Below are 14,897 nucleotides of genomic sequence, written 5' to 3' on the forward strand. Positions count from 1 at the left end.
CTCCAGCCTCTCCACCCTACCCTCCCTTGCCTCTCCTCTCCTCCTCTGTCTCACCTTCTCTGGAGCTTTTTGCCAGCTCTTCTGACCCCAGAGGTGATATGGATTTAGGATCGTGGCAAACCAGCCTGTACATAGTACATAAGCCAGAGCCAGAAACGGACCCAGTCTCCCTGTGTCATGGACCCTGTTTCTTTCTCTACAGATCCTATGGGCTGTGTCTTCCCCCGCGGCCCACCCAGTTAACTGTTGCTGCCCCTCAGCTCCCAAGAGGCAGTTCAGATCCTCCATGCCCTCCACCCCTCATCAATGGCCGGCTGCAAACAAGTGAGAGACCACATTTAGAGCCAAGCTCCTGCCCGAACACTCAGAGAACCTGGTACTCCAGGGCTGGGTGGCTCCTTCGATTGCCACCTAGAGCCACACCAACACCAGGCTGGAGCCACATTCTGTGCACAGAAGGTTTTGATTTCTCAGCCACTTCAGGCTTCAGAGATACTGGTCTTGCATCTGCCAGGTCTCTGATCTCTGGTCTTGGCGCCCCAATCCTTTCCGGATTCAAGGCAATGTTGCCTCCAAACAAGGCCCAGGTGCTGCTACGGAACACAGCACCCCCTGGGCGGCCCCCTCAGGGCCCCTCACAAACTGCAGACTCCCTTTTCTATAACCTACAACCTCAGTCTCGCCAACAATCACTCCGCTCCACCCAGCCATCTTGCTCTCCTCCCCCACGGTCCCACTCTGCGGGCTCCCATCTCTACTCTTCTGACTCAAATTCTGACTTTGTCCTACATCCCTACTCTTCTTCTCTTTCAAATTCCCCCACTTTCTTTCATCAGAATTGCCTCTCTCTCTCCCCTCCCTGTTCTTCCTCGCCTTCCCGCCGGCTATTCCCCTCTGCTACCCTCACGCACTCCTCCTCACTCTCTCAGCCACAGAACTCCTCTTTCCCCGGCTCACCTTGCCAGTCGCCTTTCCATCTCGAAGATCTACCTACCTCCACTCTCACGTCCCCGAGCCCCAGCCCACCTTCTCGTGGGGTCCACTCTAACGGCCAGGCATGGCACTCGCATCAGTACAGGAAAACCAGGTCCCCTGGGGAGGAGGGGGTATGCGTGGCAAGCGGGAAGGACCCTGCAGAGTTCAAGGACCCAGGAGCCCTGGCCCAGGCCCTGGTGCTCCGTCTGGGGCACCGCCGTATCGCCCACGACTTGCAGCTACTGCTTTTGCAGCGCCTGTGGCTAGGCCAAACCGACAAGGCCCCGGTCGTGGAGTACCCTGTATGCCTGGTGTGTCTCCGGCTCCGCACCCCCTCTTGCCCCATCCCCAGGTACAGGACTGGACCCAGACTGCTTGCTTTCCCCCAGCTGCTGCCCTGTACCCAGGGCAAGGAATCCGGACCGCTCCGCATGGGCATTGGCTTTGGCCTCCGCCTGCCTCAGGGCCAGGCCAAGGCCCTACATCTGCTGCCAAAAAGAAAGCCAGAGGAAGCAGGGCCTCAGGCCAAGGCTGCTCAGGCCAGTGGGTGTCAGGCCCAGGCAGCTCAAGCCCCAGCAGCTCTGGCCCAGGCAGATCTAGGCCCAGGCACCCTCTCCCAGAACGGGAGCCTCAGGTCTGCAGGCCGCCAGTCACTAAACTCCACGCGCCATTCAGAGTCTCTAACTCAGGCACCAAAACAGGCTATGGTCCACTTGAAGCCCAGGCCTTCCTCTGCCCCAAAGAGACCTGCCTCTCCAGGGCCCATTCCCCAAAAGTCACCACTCTAGTTCCAGAGCCACGGAGGCCCCCTGGAGCACCTCCTCTGAACCCCACCAACCCTGCCCGGCCCCAGACCTCAGGGAGCCCCCGAGACACTCTGAAGGGCTGGCTGGCTGGAGGTCAGGTGTGTTCTCCAGTCCTGAACCCGGGGAGCCCCTTGTGGAGTCTGCTTTCTCCTGGCTGAAGAGGACCAAGGGCATCTGAGGCCCCACCCAGCCTTCTGTGTATCTAATTAAAAAAAAAAGAAAGCCTGACCCTGCAAAACTTGTGTTTGCCTCTTTCTGAGCAGATACTGTGGGTGGCTGTACCTTCAGGGTGACCAGAACCCAACAAGGGGTGCAGGAGAGTCAAAGTTAACAGAATGGTCAAGGAGAGTGCACGCACTATATCTGAAGAGGTCAAGGGACCCACAAGACCTGAGCAACTGAGAGATGCAGAAGGCTCCGCCAGGCCCTTCATACATTTAACTCAATTTGGTAGGACAGTTAATGGCATCCCCAGAGATGAAGCCACTGGGTCCCTTCCTCTGGTTGCACCTCAGATTAACAAAGACGCATGCTGACGTCGCCAGGGAGCAGCAGGTGTTCCCTTCAAGGGAAGGGCAGGCCTAGGGTTCACTGCAGAGAAACAGGGAATCCCCACATTGGATGGAGATCAAAAACTCAAGGGCCCTCTCAGGAGGATGGGGTGCTAAGCAGAGACCTTCAACTGCCTGGGGGCCAAGTTGCCTATCTGCCCAGGAACCCTGGAGCGGGTGTGGAACGTTGAGAATGGCCAGCTCCCACCTCTGCAAACTTCCTCTGCTACTGTAAATAGTTGCTTCCTCATACTAGGAAGCGGTGGCATCGGGATTTGAAGCCAAGTTTCCTTTCAAGTTCACGCTGCCTCCGTTTAAGAGGCAAAAGAGCCAGGAGTGTGACCTTGGATAAATCACTTTGTCTCGGGGCAGGGCGGTAAACATAAGGGCTACGCTTGACGAGTCTGCATGTCACTCTTGAAGTGTGGACAGCCCTGATCCGAGGATTTATTAAAGGTTTATTAACCTCCCTTAATCTTTTAGCCTGCCCCCGCCCTGAGCCAGACATTTCCGTGAAGCGGCCGCCCGCCTCCACCGCCCCGCAAAAAGATGGCGTAGTTTGCAGTCATCTGAAAGCGAAGAACGGAATTCACGCACCCGGGTTCCGCCAGCCCGAGGCCGGCTAGTGCTGACGCGTATCGGCGGCTCTGCGCCTGCGCGAGGAGAGCGGGCTAGGTGCGCCTGCGCGCTGCGGGTCTGCGAGACCGGGTTAGACTGCCCCGGGCAGTGTTAGGGATACTTACAGTGTGGTTAGAGTTTCGGCAGCTCCGCGGGTGTGAGAAAGGTCTGCAGTCCTCCCGGCAGCAACCCGACCAAGGTCCACAGCGGCCGGGACAGCAGTCGAAGGCCGGGCGCGGCATGTCCCGGGGACCTCGGCGCCGACAGTGAAGCGCGCGGCGAGCGGGATGGGTCGGCGCCGGACGCCAGAGCTGTACCGGGCCCCGTTCCCGTTGTACGCGCTTCGGGTCGACCCCAGCGCGGGGCTGCTCATCGCTGCGGGCGGAGGAGGTGCCGCCAAGACCGGCATAAAGAATGGGGTGGTGAGTATACAGGCCCGCTGGGGCCGGGTCGCACAGCGGGCTGAGGGCGATTCCCGGAGGTCTGGGAGCGGGCCGTACCCCCGCTTCGGACCCTGCCCCTCCCGGGTGGGAACCGCGGCGTGCCGGGCGTCCCGGCACGAATTTGTCTTAAACCATTCACTGGTGAATTGAGAGGCTCCTAAGGTAAAATGAAAACTGCACACAGCGCTGCCTAGGCAGGAACGCTTCAATTTGATCTCAGGAATCAACTCCAGGGGTCGTAACCTGGCTTTCTTGGGGAGACTACATAAGACTTGTCTGTCTGCCCACTGGTAGCGGCGAGAGTGAAATGTAAGCTAGGATTCTTCACTGTTTTGAGAGTTATCATGTTGTTCTGCAAACTAGACGTGATAATCCCAGCCTTGCTTGCTGTACGCAAGAAAGTGGGAAAAAGGTGAAAGTGATAGTCTCTCAGTCGTGTCCGACTCTGCTACCCCATGGACTGTAGACCGACAGGCTTCTCTTTGCATGGAATTCTTCAGGCAAGAATACTGGAGTGGGTAGCCATTCTCTTCTCCAGGGGAGCTTCCCAACCCAGGGATTGAACCTGGGTCTCCTGCATTGCAGTAGATTCTTTACCGTCTGAGCCACCAGCGAAGACCAGTACACATGCTGCTGCTAAGTCGCTTCAGTCGTGTCCGACTCTGTGCGACCCCATAGACGGCAGCCCACCAGGCTCGCCCGTCCCTAGGATTCTCCAGGCAAGAACACTGGAGTGGGTTGCCATTTCCTTCTCCAATACATGAAAGTGAAAAGTGAAAGTGAAGTCGCTCTGTCGCGTCTGACTCTTAGCGACCCCATGGACTGCAGCCTACCAGACTCCTCCATCCATGGGATTTTCCAGGCAAGAGTACTGGAGTGGGTGCCATTGCCTTCTCCACCAGTACACATGAGTGAGGCTCAAAAAAGAAAACAGTTTGGAAAAAGTCTTTAAACTAGAAAATGCGGGTAGCAGAGGGGTGGGGCTTCAGACTACAGGATGTAAGTTTGCCCTTGAGGTGCTCTCTGAACCTTGCTTGTCCTGGTTCCCTCTCCCACAGCACTTTCTGCAACTGGAGCAGATTAATGGACGCCTTAGCGCCTCTTTACTACACTCTCATGACACAGAGACACGGGCCACCATGAACCTGGCACTGGCTGGTAACATCCTTGCTGCAGGGCAGGATGCCCACTGTCAGCTCCTGCGCTTCCAGATCCATCAGCAGAAGGGCAAAAACAAGGCAGAGAAGGCAGGTGAGAGCCTCCCTGCTAGCTTTGGGCAAAGGGTTAAATGAGTGAACTCTTGCTCATCTTGGTCTCTGAAGAAGTGGGACTGGAGGTGGGATTATGGTAGCAAGAGAGAAGCTGATGTTGGCCACTGGAAAGGGCCAGTAGGACTTACTCTAGAAGCCTGGAACCTGGTAGGCTGTTTGTATTGCAGGTTCCAAGGAGCAGGGGCCTCGACAAAGGAAAGGGGCAGCCCCAGCAGAGAAGAAGTCTGGCGCTGAAACCCACCAGGAGGGGGTGGAATTCAGCGTAGAGAATTTGCAGGAAGTGCAGACAGACTTCAGCCGTGATCCACTGCAGAAAGTTGTGTGCTTCAACCATGATAATACCTTGCTTGCCACCGGAGGGACAGATGGCTGCGTTCGTGTCTGGAAGGTGTGGTTTGGGGAGGTGGAGGATGAGTGTCAGTAACAGCAAGGCCAGAATTGTGAGAAACTGAACCTGGGTCCTGGGAAACTTGTGAGTAAAGCCTGCACCGAGTGACCATTAGTAGAGAAGAGGAGTGGGTATCATTTGCACTCTTGCCGGGTACCTAGGCTGACTGTGGTGGTGGTTTGGCTGCAGGTACCCACCTTAGAGAAGGTTCTGGAGTTCAAAGCCCATGAAGGGGAGATTGAAGACCTAGCTCTGGGGCCTGATGGCAAGGTGAGGAGGTGAGAGGGTGGAGAAAGTAGGTGATTATGCTGCTTGTCCAGTAAGTGGATCCCCCTAACTGTCCATCCTTGGAATCTTGATCCCTGAATAGTTGGTAACTGTGGGCTGGGACCTTAAGGCCTCCGTGTGGCAGAAGGATCAGCTGGTGACACAGCTGCACTGGCAAGAGAACGGACCCACATTTTCTAACACGCCTTATCGCTACCAGGCCTGCAGGTGTGAAGACCCCAGAGGGTGGCTTAAAGAGGCGCAGCCTAGATGTGGTGGGGGAGTGGGAAAAGGCCGGGGGGAAGCTGGTGGGGAGGGGATCGGAGCCTTGTCGGGTGTTACCCCAGACCTGACCAGGGTGCAGGAGGGCACAGACCTCTGAGGAGGGCTGGGCAGGCCCCGGGAGCTGAACAGCCTCTCACCTGGCCCCCAGGTTTGGGCAGGTTCCAGACCAGCCTGCCGGTCTGCGACTCTTCACAGTGCAGATTCCCCACAAGCGTCTGCGCCAGCCCCCTCCCTGCTACCTCACAGCCTGGGATGGCTCCACGTTCCTGCCCCTTCGGACCAGGCCCTGTGGCCATGAAGTCATCTCCTGCCTTAGTGTCAGGTGTGAGACAGCGGTGGCTTGGCTGGGTGTGAGGGTGCCCGGGGCAGCTTGGGGAGACGTGCTGCCCATGTCCCTGGGGGCTCTTGCTGCTGCACAGGACTCCAGGACAGTGAGTGTTTTTTTGTTTGTTGCAGTGAATCGGGCACTTTTCTGGGCCTGGGCACAGTCACTGGCTCTGTTGCCATCTACATAGCTTTCTCGCTCCAGGTAATGGATGGACCTGGGCACAGCCATGAGGGCTCTCTGGGGTAGAGATTCTAGGCCTCCTTCTTCACTGAGTGTGCACAGAGGTGTCGGGCCCAGCCTGTAGAGGGAAAGTCTTGGGGTAGAGGGTGTGTTTTCCAGAAGGAATCTTCCCAACTGGGCTTTCCCTCACTAGCTTTCCTCTTGTCCCCAGCGTCTATACTATGTGAAGGAGGCCCATGGCATTGTGGTGACAGATGTGGCCTTTCTGCCTGAGAAAGGTCGTGGTCCAGAGCTCCTTGGGTCCCACGAAACTGCCCTGTTCTCTGTGGCTGTGGACAGTCGTTGCCAGCTGCACCTACTGCCCTCACGACGTGAGTCCTTGAGGTGGGGTAGGGGTACCACTCCCCCTTTAGCTGGAGCAGAAACTTGCCCTCTGGAGAATAGGATGCTTATCTATAGTCATCTGTCCCCTCCTTGAATGGTTCTGTTCTCTGGGCTGCAACACCACCCCTTTGCCTTCTGAATTCTTCCCTTCTCCCTCCTGCAGGAAGTGCTCCTGTGTGGCTGCTGCTGCTGCTGTGTGTTGGGCTTATTGTTATGACCATCCTGCTGCTCCAGAGTGCCTTTCCAGGTTTTCTTTAGCCTCCCTGCTCCCAGGGAACCAGGGGCCTGGACACTGCCACCTTCTAGACCAGAACGGAGGCCTGGACCCCACTGCTCACTCCACCTGGGTCCACAGCTGAGGTTGCCATGGGTGAGACTGATGGGCAGTGCCTGCCCTTCCCAGTTAAAGCCTGGTTCTGGCCCTGTGCAACCCTGAGTCCTGGGAACCTTGCGTTCATCATCTGTGGATCTGCCCAGGACAGTGGTGTCTGAGGGCCAGGCTATACCACTTGCCTCCTTCCCTCTGTCTACCAGGGGCTCCAGAGTTGAGCTTGAACTTTTTCTCCAGAAATATGTGAAGATGCCCAAGAACTTGGAGGCTCTGCTGTGCTGTCCTTCCTGCAGAAACAATCATTTTCTCCTCGTACCCCACAGCCTTGTGTCCAGTTGCTCTTCACATGAGCCCCTGGAATTTGCTGGGGGCCTGCACTGGCCTGGGACTTGCTATTAGGGAAGGAAGGAGCAGAATGAAGATCCAGGCAGTAATCTTTGGGTTCCACTGGGTAGCTCCAAGCCCACCAGGCCATATGCAGTAAGTTCCTGGAGAGTCTGCCCTAACCTTGAGGAAAGGGAAAAGGAACTTCAGCCCATTTGGCAGGAAAAGTTGATATTTAATAAACAAGGGAAGACTGAACTAAGACTCTTGTCAGCTCTTGCCTGCCTCTGAAGGGGTGGGTGACCTGGGGCCTGGCAACTCTGCTGGGTGCTGGAAGATGGCTTTGGCGTACTGATGCAGGAGGCGGCTCATATAGCAGTGCTGCCAGGGAAGCAGTCCTTCCAGGAAGCCGATGTGGCCGCCCCGGGCTGTGACTAGCAGTGCAACGTGGAGAGAGTGTTGGGCAGCCTGTAGGGGAAGGGCTGGGGCGAGGGGAGTTGGAGAGGAGGTTAGGAGCCCTGGCCTCTGCTGGGAGTCCAGGCGCTCTCCACTTGCACCTCACACACGGCCCATTTCCCATGGGGCCTAAAGCATCTGGATCCCCGGTGCTCACCATCGACGGGGGAGAAAGGGTCGTCAGCTGCGTTGAGACAGAGCACAGGGATCTGGATGGCATTGACCTTGGTTCTTGGACTGGCTGCTCGGTAGTAGGCAGCACAGTCTTGATAGCCAAAGACCACAGCTGTGTAGCGCTCATCAAATTGGCGGATGGTGCGGGCCTGCAGGTGGTGGAAGGCGGGATAGGCTAGGATGAGGACAAGGGAATAAGATGTGGGAAGAACAATACGGGGCAGAGGGGATAGCTGGAAGACTACACCTGTAGGACGAAGTCAACATTCACCACGTTTTCCATCACCTTTCTGTTTCTGCAAAAGAATAGAGGTTTGGCTCTGCACCTGGACCCAACCTGGAGCCACCCTCGGTCTTATCTCGAGGGAGAAAAGTACACATGCAGAGCTGACCCGAGCACTGGGAGGACCTGGCATGTGTGCCATCCTACCCTGTTCTCTGCCCTTTGCTGCTCGTCAGGACCCTACCGGCTTATGACTTGACAGAGCCCAGCAGTGAGGCGGTGATTGAAGAGCAGTGAGTTCATGGGGGTCTCCAGGGAGCGGGTGGTCTCAAAGGAATCCCAGCACGCAGACAGAGTCAGTGCTGCCACCAGGCCTGCTGCCCGTCCCGTTCGAGCCAGGTGATTCAGCACTAATATCCTGCAGGGTTGGACCGGGCCGTGAAAGAAGGGTTTGCATTGGGGACTCAGGACTGGAGAGGGGGAGAGGATGTGGAGGAGGGAAGGGGAGAAGGAAGACTGGGCCTTTGGGTTAAGTGAGGCAGTCTTTACCCTCCAAGAGAGATGCCCACAGCCAGCAGTGGGGCTTGGGGGTAGCGACTCTTTATGTGGTTGATGACAGTCGCCAGATCTTCAGTGTTGCTGGCACAGAAGGCCCTATGGGTCTGAGGCAAACCAGATCATTGGGTAGAGAGGGGGGCCTTGGCCAGAAGGCAGGAAAATGAAAGGACTCAAGAAATGGAAGATAGGTAGGTAGAGGTGCAGGACCCAGGATATCCAAAAGGAGTGGAGTGAAGGACCACTAGAGGAAGGAGGGTACTCACCAGCAGTTCTTCCCCACGGCAGCCCCGGTTATTAAATACAACAGCCCTGTGGCACACACAGGTACATGTTAGCCAGACCCTCCCTACAGGCTCTTCTCCCCTCTTGGTAGCTTTCAGAAAGACCTCAGTCATAAGGTGCCCTTCATATGGCACCTTCTCCCCAGAGCTAGCAGGGTCTGAATTGACACCACCCCCATCCCACCCCACCACAGACACACAATTACAAGTTATCAGACATCACCCAATTCCTCTGGGCTGTTCCCATCCTTACCTGTAGCCATCCTTCAAAGCTTGATCAACTAGGTGCAAGATATATGTCTCCTGACTACTGCCTGTGATGCCAGGAAGCAGTAATACAGTGGGCTGGGTGCTAGGGTCAGGGTACTGACTGTTAGACTGGCTGGCCCAGTCTAGGAGGAGCTGGCCTCCATCTGGGGTTTCGAGAACTTCACTGTGGTTTTGGAGAAAAGGGCACACAAAGATACTATTAGGATTAAGAACTCCATGTACTTCAAAAGATTTTACACCTTCCTCTCCCTCCCCAAGCAACTCCCACAATTGCTCATCATTTGAGGGCTCGCATTGTGCAAAACCTGAAGGTCATAACAAGGTATAATGGGGACATAAAAGATTGAATATTAAATTACCTCAAGGTTGTACATAAGCCCTTCCATATAGCTACCCTGGTTACCCTCAGCACACTGAGGTAGATGGAGTGAAGGTTACCTCCATTTTAAAAGAGGTAGATGAGGAACTTCGTTGGTGGTCCAGTGGTTAAGAATCCACCTTCCAGTGCAGAGGACATGGATTCGATCCCTGGTCAGGGAACTAAGATCCCACATATCATGAAGCAACTAAGCCTTCATATCACAACTACTGAAGCCCACATACTCAGCCTGCAAGCCACAACCTGAGCTTGCCTGGCACAACTGCAGAGTTCGTGTGCCGCACCAAAAGATCCCAGGTGCCGCAATTAAGACCTGAGGCAGCCAAATAATTTTATTCCCTATAAAGATTTCCTTATACTTGCAGCTTCCTGTTCACCCCCATCTGTTCCTCTTACCTCGAGTAAGGGACTACTGGCCGGGACTGCAGTAAGACTCTGAAGATGGTTTGTAGCCGCCCCTCAAAACACCAGAGCGTAGGATAGAAAGTCTCCAGAGTGACTGGACAGTGTTGCTCCAGGAAGGCCAGAAATCGGGACCCAGTCACCAGCTGTGGCCTCTGTAACCATACAACACCACCGGCCTCACTCTCCTGATATTTGCACCAAGCCAGTGAGGTGCCCAACACCAGAGAGACCTCTTCCCAGAGGCCAGCCTGGAGGGCACTGCCTCATCTGGGGGTGAGAAATCTAGCATACCTCAATCTGGAGTCCCACTAGAGCCCCGGGAAATCCAGACCTAGAGTGTCACCTCTCCAGAACTGACCCTGAACCAACTTCCACACTCAGCCTATCCATGCCCCAAACCCATTTTGGAGATAGCAGGTCATATAAGTTGCCCAGCTGATCTCCTGCAGGAAATGTTGGGGTCCTGAGCAGAGACTGAAGAAATGCAGTACCATTCAACCTGTGATTTCTGCCTTGCAGTTGAATTATCCACACTCTCATCTCAAAACCATCTCTGGCCACACTGGCTCCTCCTAATTTTAGCACCCCATTGTCATATGTTCCCATCCCTTACTGTGCGTGCTTGCAGCTGAAGGGCTTCTTTTTCCCACAAGACCTCGTTTTCTTACTTAGCAGCCCCTGCTGTTGACTACTCTAATGGAGGAATAGTCCCAGTGTAAAGAGATTTTCTCTTCCTTCCTGCCAGCCAAGGGGAAGGTAACAGCGAAAGGATGAGGGGGCAGATGAGGTCAGTGGGCGCTTAGCCCTAACTTTCAACCCCTCTGTGCTTGGTTCTTCTGGATATACATCAAGTAAATGAGAGGGCCTTGTCACATAGAAGGCTTGTAAACAGGGAGTATGCTGTACAAAGACAAAAGGTCTCAGAATCAAAAAACAGAAATGGCATTTCTGTTGCAGGCCTGAGGGGACTTGAGGACCAGTCTCCTATCTCTTCCTATAGTCAAAAGGGGCTAAGGAAGTGATGAACTCAAGAGGCCAGGTTGGTAATATGACTGTTGTGACTCATACCTTGGTTCTTAAGCCCTGGAATAATAACATCTGTGATTCACTATATGCTATTTGCTAGCACTAGGCTAAACCCAACCTTACTATAAATGAAGAAACTATGACAAAGGTTAAGTTGTTTGCCCAGAGTCACACAGCAAGCAAAAGGCAAAGTGGAATTAATAATATTAGGCAAAACATTCTCTGGCATAAATCATACCAATATTTTCTCAGGTCAGTCACCCAAGGCAATAGAAATAAAAATAATCAAATAGGACTTGATCAAGCTTACATCCTTTTGCACAGCAAAGGAAACCATAAACAAAGTGAAAAATCAACCTATAGAATGAGAAAAAATATTTGGCAAAGAATGCAACCAACAAGAGCTTAATTTCCAAGATATAAAAACAGTTCATACAACTCAGCAACAACAAAAATAGACAACCCAATCAAAAAATGGGCAGAAGACCTAAATAGACATGTCTCCAAAGAAGAAATGCAAATGGCTAATAAGCACATGAAAAGATGCTAAGCATGTCTAATAGAGAAATGCAAATCAAAACTACGGTGAGGTATAGTGAACTACTACCAATCAAAATGACCATCATTAAATGCTGTATAAATAATAAATGCTGACAAGGATGTGGAAAAAAGGGAACCCTCCTACACTGTTGGTGGGAATGTAAGTTGGTACAGCCACTGTGGAAAACAGTATGGAGGTTCCACAGAAAACTAAATCTAGGATTACCATATGACCCAGCAATTCCACTCCTGGGCATACAGCCACACAAAATTCTAATTCAAAAAGATACATTCTATGTTCATATGTTCATAGCAGCACTATTCATAATAGACAAGATATAGAAACAAACTAAATGTCCATTGACAGATGGATAAAAAAGATATGGTACCTATATACAACGGAATACTACTAAGCCATAAAAACCCATGAAATAATGCCATTTGCAGCAACAAGGATGCAACTACAGATTATCATACTGAGTGAAGTACGTCAGAAAGAGACAAATACCATGTGATATCACTTATATGTGAAATCTAAAATATGACACAAACAAACCTATCTTCAAAACAGAAACAGACTCATGGACATAAAGAACAGATTTGTGGTCACCAAGGGGGAGGGACCTGAGTGGGAGGTTGGGTTAGCAAATATAAGCTTTTATATATAGAATGGATACACAAGATCCTACTGGATAGCACAGAGAACTATATTCAATGTCCTATGATAAACCATAATGGAAAAGAATATTTTAAAAAAGAATGTATATATATATATATATATATATATATATACTGTGTAACTGAATCACTTTTCTGTACAGCAGAAACTAAGACAACAAAGTAAGTCAACTATACTTCAATTTAAAAATGTAAAAAATATATATTATCTCTAATACTAGTAAGATTTGTTGAGTGCTCCTTACGTGCCAGATACTGTGCTAAGCACAGTACATGATTATATCCTGTAACCTTCACAACAGCTGTTTGAGATATCTTTGAAAATCCACATGTCACAATACCCTATAAACCTTATGTATGATCCTCCCATGGAAATGTGTATGAATATGTGTCAAAGGGCACAAAATATGCCAAAGCTAGTTAGTGGTAGAGTTGGGAATTGAAACCCAAGTCTGTCTGACTCAAGAGCTTGTGTTCTTACTTATTTTACTATATTATTTCCTAGTTGCCAAGATTTTGAGTTATCAATCTATTAAATATTTGGTCAATCACCTCAGAGGTGTAGAACAAAGTGCTAATAAAATCACACGTTTGATGTATGTGAGTTTCATTTTAACTCTAGTAAAGTGTTTCCTGACTTATCCCTGAGAATTAATGAATAAAATGCCATTAATCACTGTTGGTGAATCAATACCAATCCATTGCCAGGCTGGATAATCCGAACAGCATGTCCTCAGGGCCTCCAGAATGACACTTGCCCTGGATTTTAACCAGGATTTGGAACTCACAGAAGGGCTTGTAGTACATAGTGGCAGAGGTCTCTGATTTCTCTGTGGCTGGTTGCAAGCAAACTAAAGTGTTTAGTTAAGGACAACTCTTCTGAAATAACTGACTTTTCAAATCAGACATGTAAGGTAAGGTTTATAGGGTATTGTAAAGTTTGAATTTTTAAAATTGCTTTTATTAAGGCAGAAGTATTTTATAAACAATACATAGGATTAAAGCTCTGTAAATATAGGAACATTTAGGTAACATTAAATTTCCCTATAGATCTTTTTAAATGGCTTCAATCAATAGGTTTCTTGTTAGACTCAGCTACTTTGAGTTTAATGAAAATTAAAAGATTTTGATTGGGGAGATATGCAAATTTCAGTGAGAATAAACTCTCCAAGTTCATTAAAATCACCCTCTTCAGATTTTTCCATGGCACTATACAAGGAGAGCATAGAACTTAAAACAGGGCTCAATGAGCAAGGACAGTTAGGGTATTGCTGAGATAGGCAAGAACCTCTGCCAGTCCTTAAGAGAAGCAAGGTCCTACTACTGAGGGGGTGATGTTGAGAGTTACCACCCCATAGACTGGTTTCTTCATTCAGTGCAACTAACGAGGAAGTCAGCTAGACTGCCTAAAAAGAAAACCACAGTGTGTGTATCTCTGTCACCTCAGGATACCTTCCACCCCGCCTTTCCGCAAGCGTTGGTCCACATAATAAGCAACAGCATCCTTCCGACGCCTGAGAGGCCCAGCGGACGTAGGGAGTACGCGGAGAATGCAGAGAATCTAGGCAGACAAAGAATCAACTCTCTTCGGTGTTAATAGCAAAGCTGAGCCTGGCTGGAGCGCAGGGCAGGAGTAGTGGTGGGGTTGTGGCGTCAAAATTTCACCTGGACCTGGACAGCCAACCAAGCCAGCTCCCACAAAGGGCTCGAGCCCCGACTGGAAGTGGCCCCTGAACTCCAGTAACCTAAACCCGCCGGCGAGAGCTCTGGACCCGCACCCACCTGGGGCACCCATGTCCAGTAGTAGCCCAAGTAGAGGGCAGCGCCAAGTCCCAAAAGCAGAGAGAAGGACTCTGTCCAGGTGTCATCCTGGGGGCTTTGAGAGGAGCTCAGCATCCTGTGTTGCTGTTTCGATTCCCAAGTTCTTGACTGGATCCGGAGCTTGAACTTCGATTAATGGGCCCGCAGGTGCGCGCTGGGCCCCGCCCGTTACACGCCATTGGACGGCCTGTGCAAGTTCGGCCTCCACTGCCTGGCGGTTCGGGGATGTGGGCCCCGCCCACAGGCGGCGGGCGTGGCGAGGGGCGGTGGTAGGACGTCGAGTAGGTGGGCGGGCTGCGCCGGCCACTCTGCGTAGAACTGACCCGACTGACCTGCGGGTGGCTTTACTGCTTGCGGCCCTGGTCTCGCGCCTGTGTGCCTCTTCCTTCCGCTTCACGGTCACCGGCCGTGCAGCCTCTTGTGAGGACTAGCGACCTCGCCTGCAGTCGCCATCTTAGTGAGAGGCAGCTCCAGTTCCTTTTTCCTCAAACCCTGTCCTGGCGGCGCGGCGAGGCTAGCAGCCTGGCTAGAGTCCCCCAGTCATTCATCAGTCACACACAAAGGGCGCAGCCACTCGTGTGGTAACTCCTTCCAGTCCCAGTGTGCAGCCGTTCACAGTGATCCTCGCACTAGGACACATTCACACTGGGACACACACGGTGTCACTTAATCAGGGTTCAGCTACTGAATGAGTGGTGTTTCACACAGTGTCACATTCACATCCGTTAAAGCCACGCGTAGTGTCACTCTATGCTGGCCACATGTAAAGTAGATATTTACTCATCACTCTACCAGCTTGGGATGCTGCTCCTGTCTTCACTGGGATATGGAAACAAGTCAGTAATATACTAGAGCAATGACTCTCAATCCTGACTGAAGATTGGAATTGTGTGTGAGTTTCTAACAGGAGAAGTGCCCAGGCCCCACCTCCTGAT

General features: G+C 52.0%; 3 protein-coding genes across 5 annotated transcripts; 2 read left to right on the forward strand and 1 right to left on the reverse strand.

Moving 5' to 3' along the window:
• The first annotated feature begins 563 nt into the window (after positions 1-563).
• On the forward strand, positions 564-1,861 carry PRR30 (proline rich 30). The gene has a single exon (XM_043469119.1). The coding sequence runs from the start codon at positions 564-566 to the stop codon at positions 1,761-1,763; it is 1,200 nt and encodes a 399-aa protein (XP_043325054.1). The 3' UTR covers positions 1,764-1,861.
• Positions 1,862-2,951: 1,090 nt separating this feature from the next.
• Positions 2,952-7,409, forward strand: PREB (prolactin regulatory element binding). 3 transcript variants are annotated; one of them, XM_043469115.1, is made up of 9 exons: positions 2,952-3,372; positions 4,452-4,644; positions 4,832-5,052; positions 5,242-5,322; positions 5,423-5,547; positions 5,753-5,926; positions 6,061-6,133; positions 6,324-6,483; positions 6,660-7,409. In XM_043469115.1, exons 1-9 carry the CDS (start codon positions 3,238-3,240, stop codon positions 6,752-6,754), a joined length of 1,257 nt encoding a protein of 418 aa, XP_043325050.1. In that variant the 5' UTR covers positions 2,952-3,237; the 3' UTR covers positions 6,755-7,409. The 3 variants fall into 3 exon arrangements, with proteins under 3 accessions (XP_043325050.1, XP_043325051.1, XP_043325052.1); XM_043469116.1 differs by lacking the exon at positions 5,242-5,322; XM_043469117.1 differs by lacking the exon at positions 6,324-6,483 and having other exon boundaries at positions 6,660-6,713.
• Positions 7,370-14,094, reverse strand: ABHD1 (abhydrolase domain containing 1). Its single transcript, XM_043469118.1, has 9 exons — positions 13,924-14,094; positions 9,889-10,049; positions 9,097-9,276; positions 8,826-8,871; positions 8,554-8,666; positions 8,249-8,422; positions 8,029-8,077; positions 7,765-7,930; positions 7,370-7,633 (listed from the first exon to the last, which is right to left on the reverse strand). The coding sequence occupies exons 1-9, from the start codon at positions 14,035-14,037 to the stop codon at positions 7,422-7,424; spliced, it is 1,215 nt and encodes a 404-aa protein (XP_043325053.1). The 5' UTR covers positions 14,038-14,094; the 3' UTR covers positions 7,370-7,421.
• Positions 14,095-14,897: the final 803 nt, after the last annotated feature.

This window comes from Cervus canadensis, chromosome 5 (genome assembly GCF_019320065.1).
Source record: "Cervus canadensis isolate Bull #8, Minnesota chromosome 5, ASM1932006v1, whole genome shotgun sequence".
Lineage (NCBI taxonomy): Eukaryota > Metazoa > Chordata > Mammalia > Artiodactyla > Cervidae > Cervus > Cervus canadensis.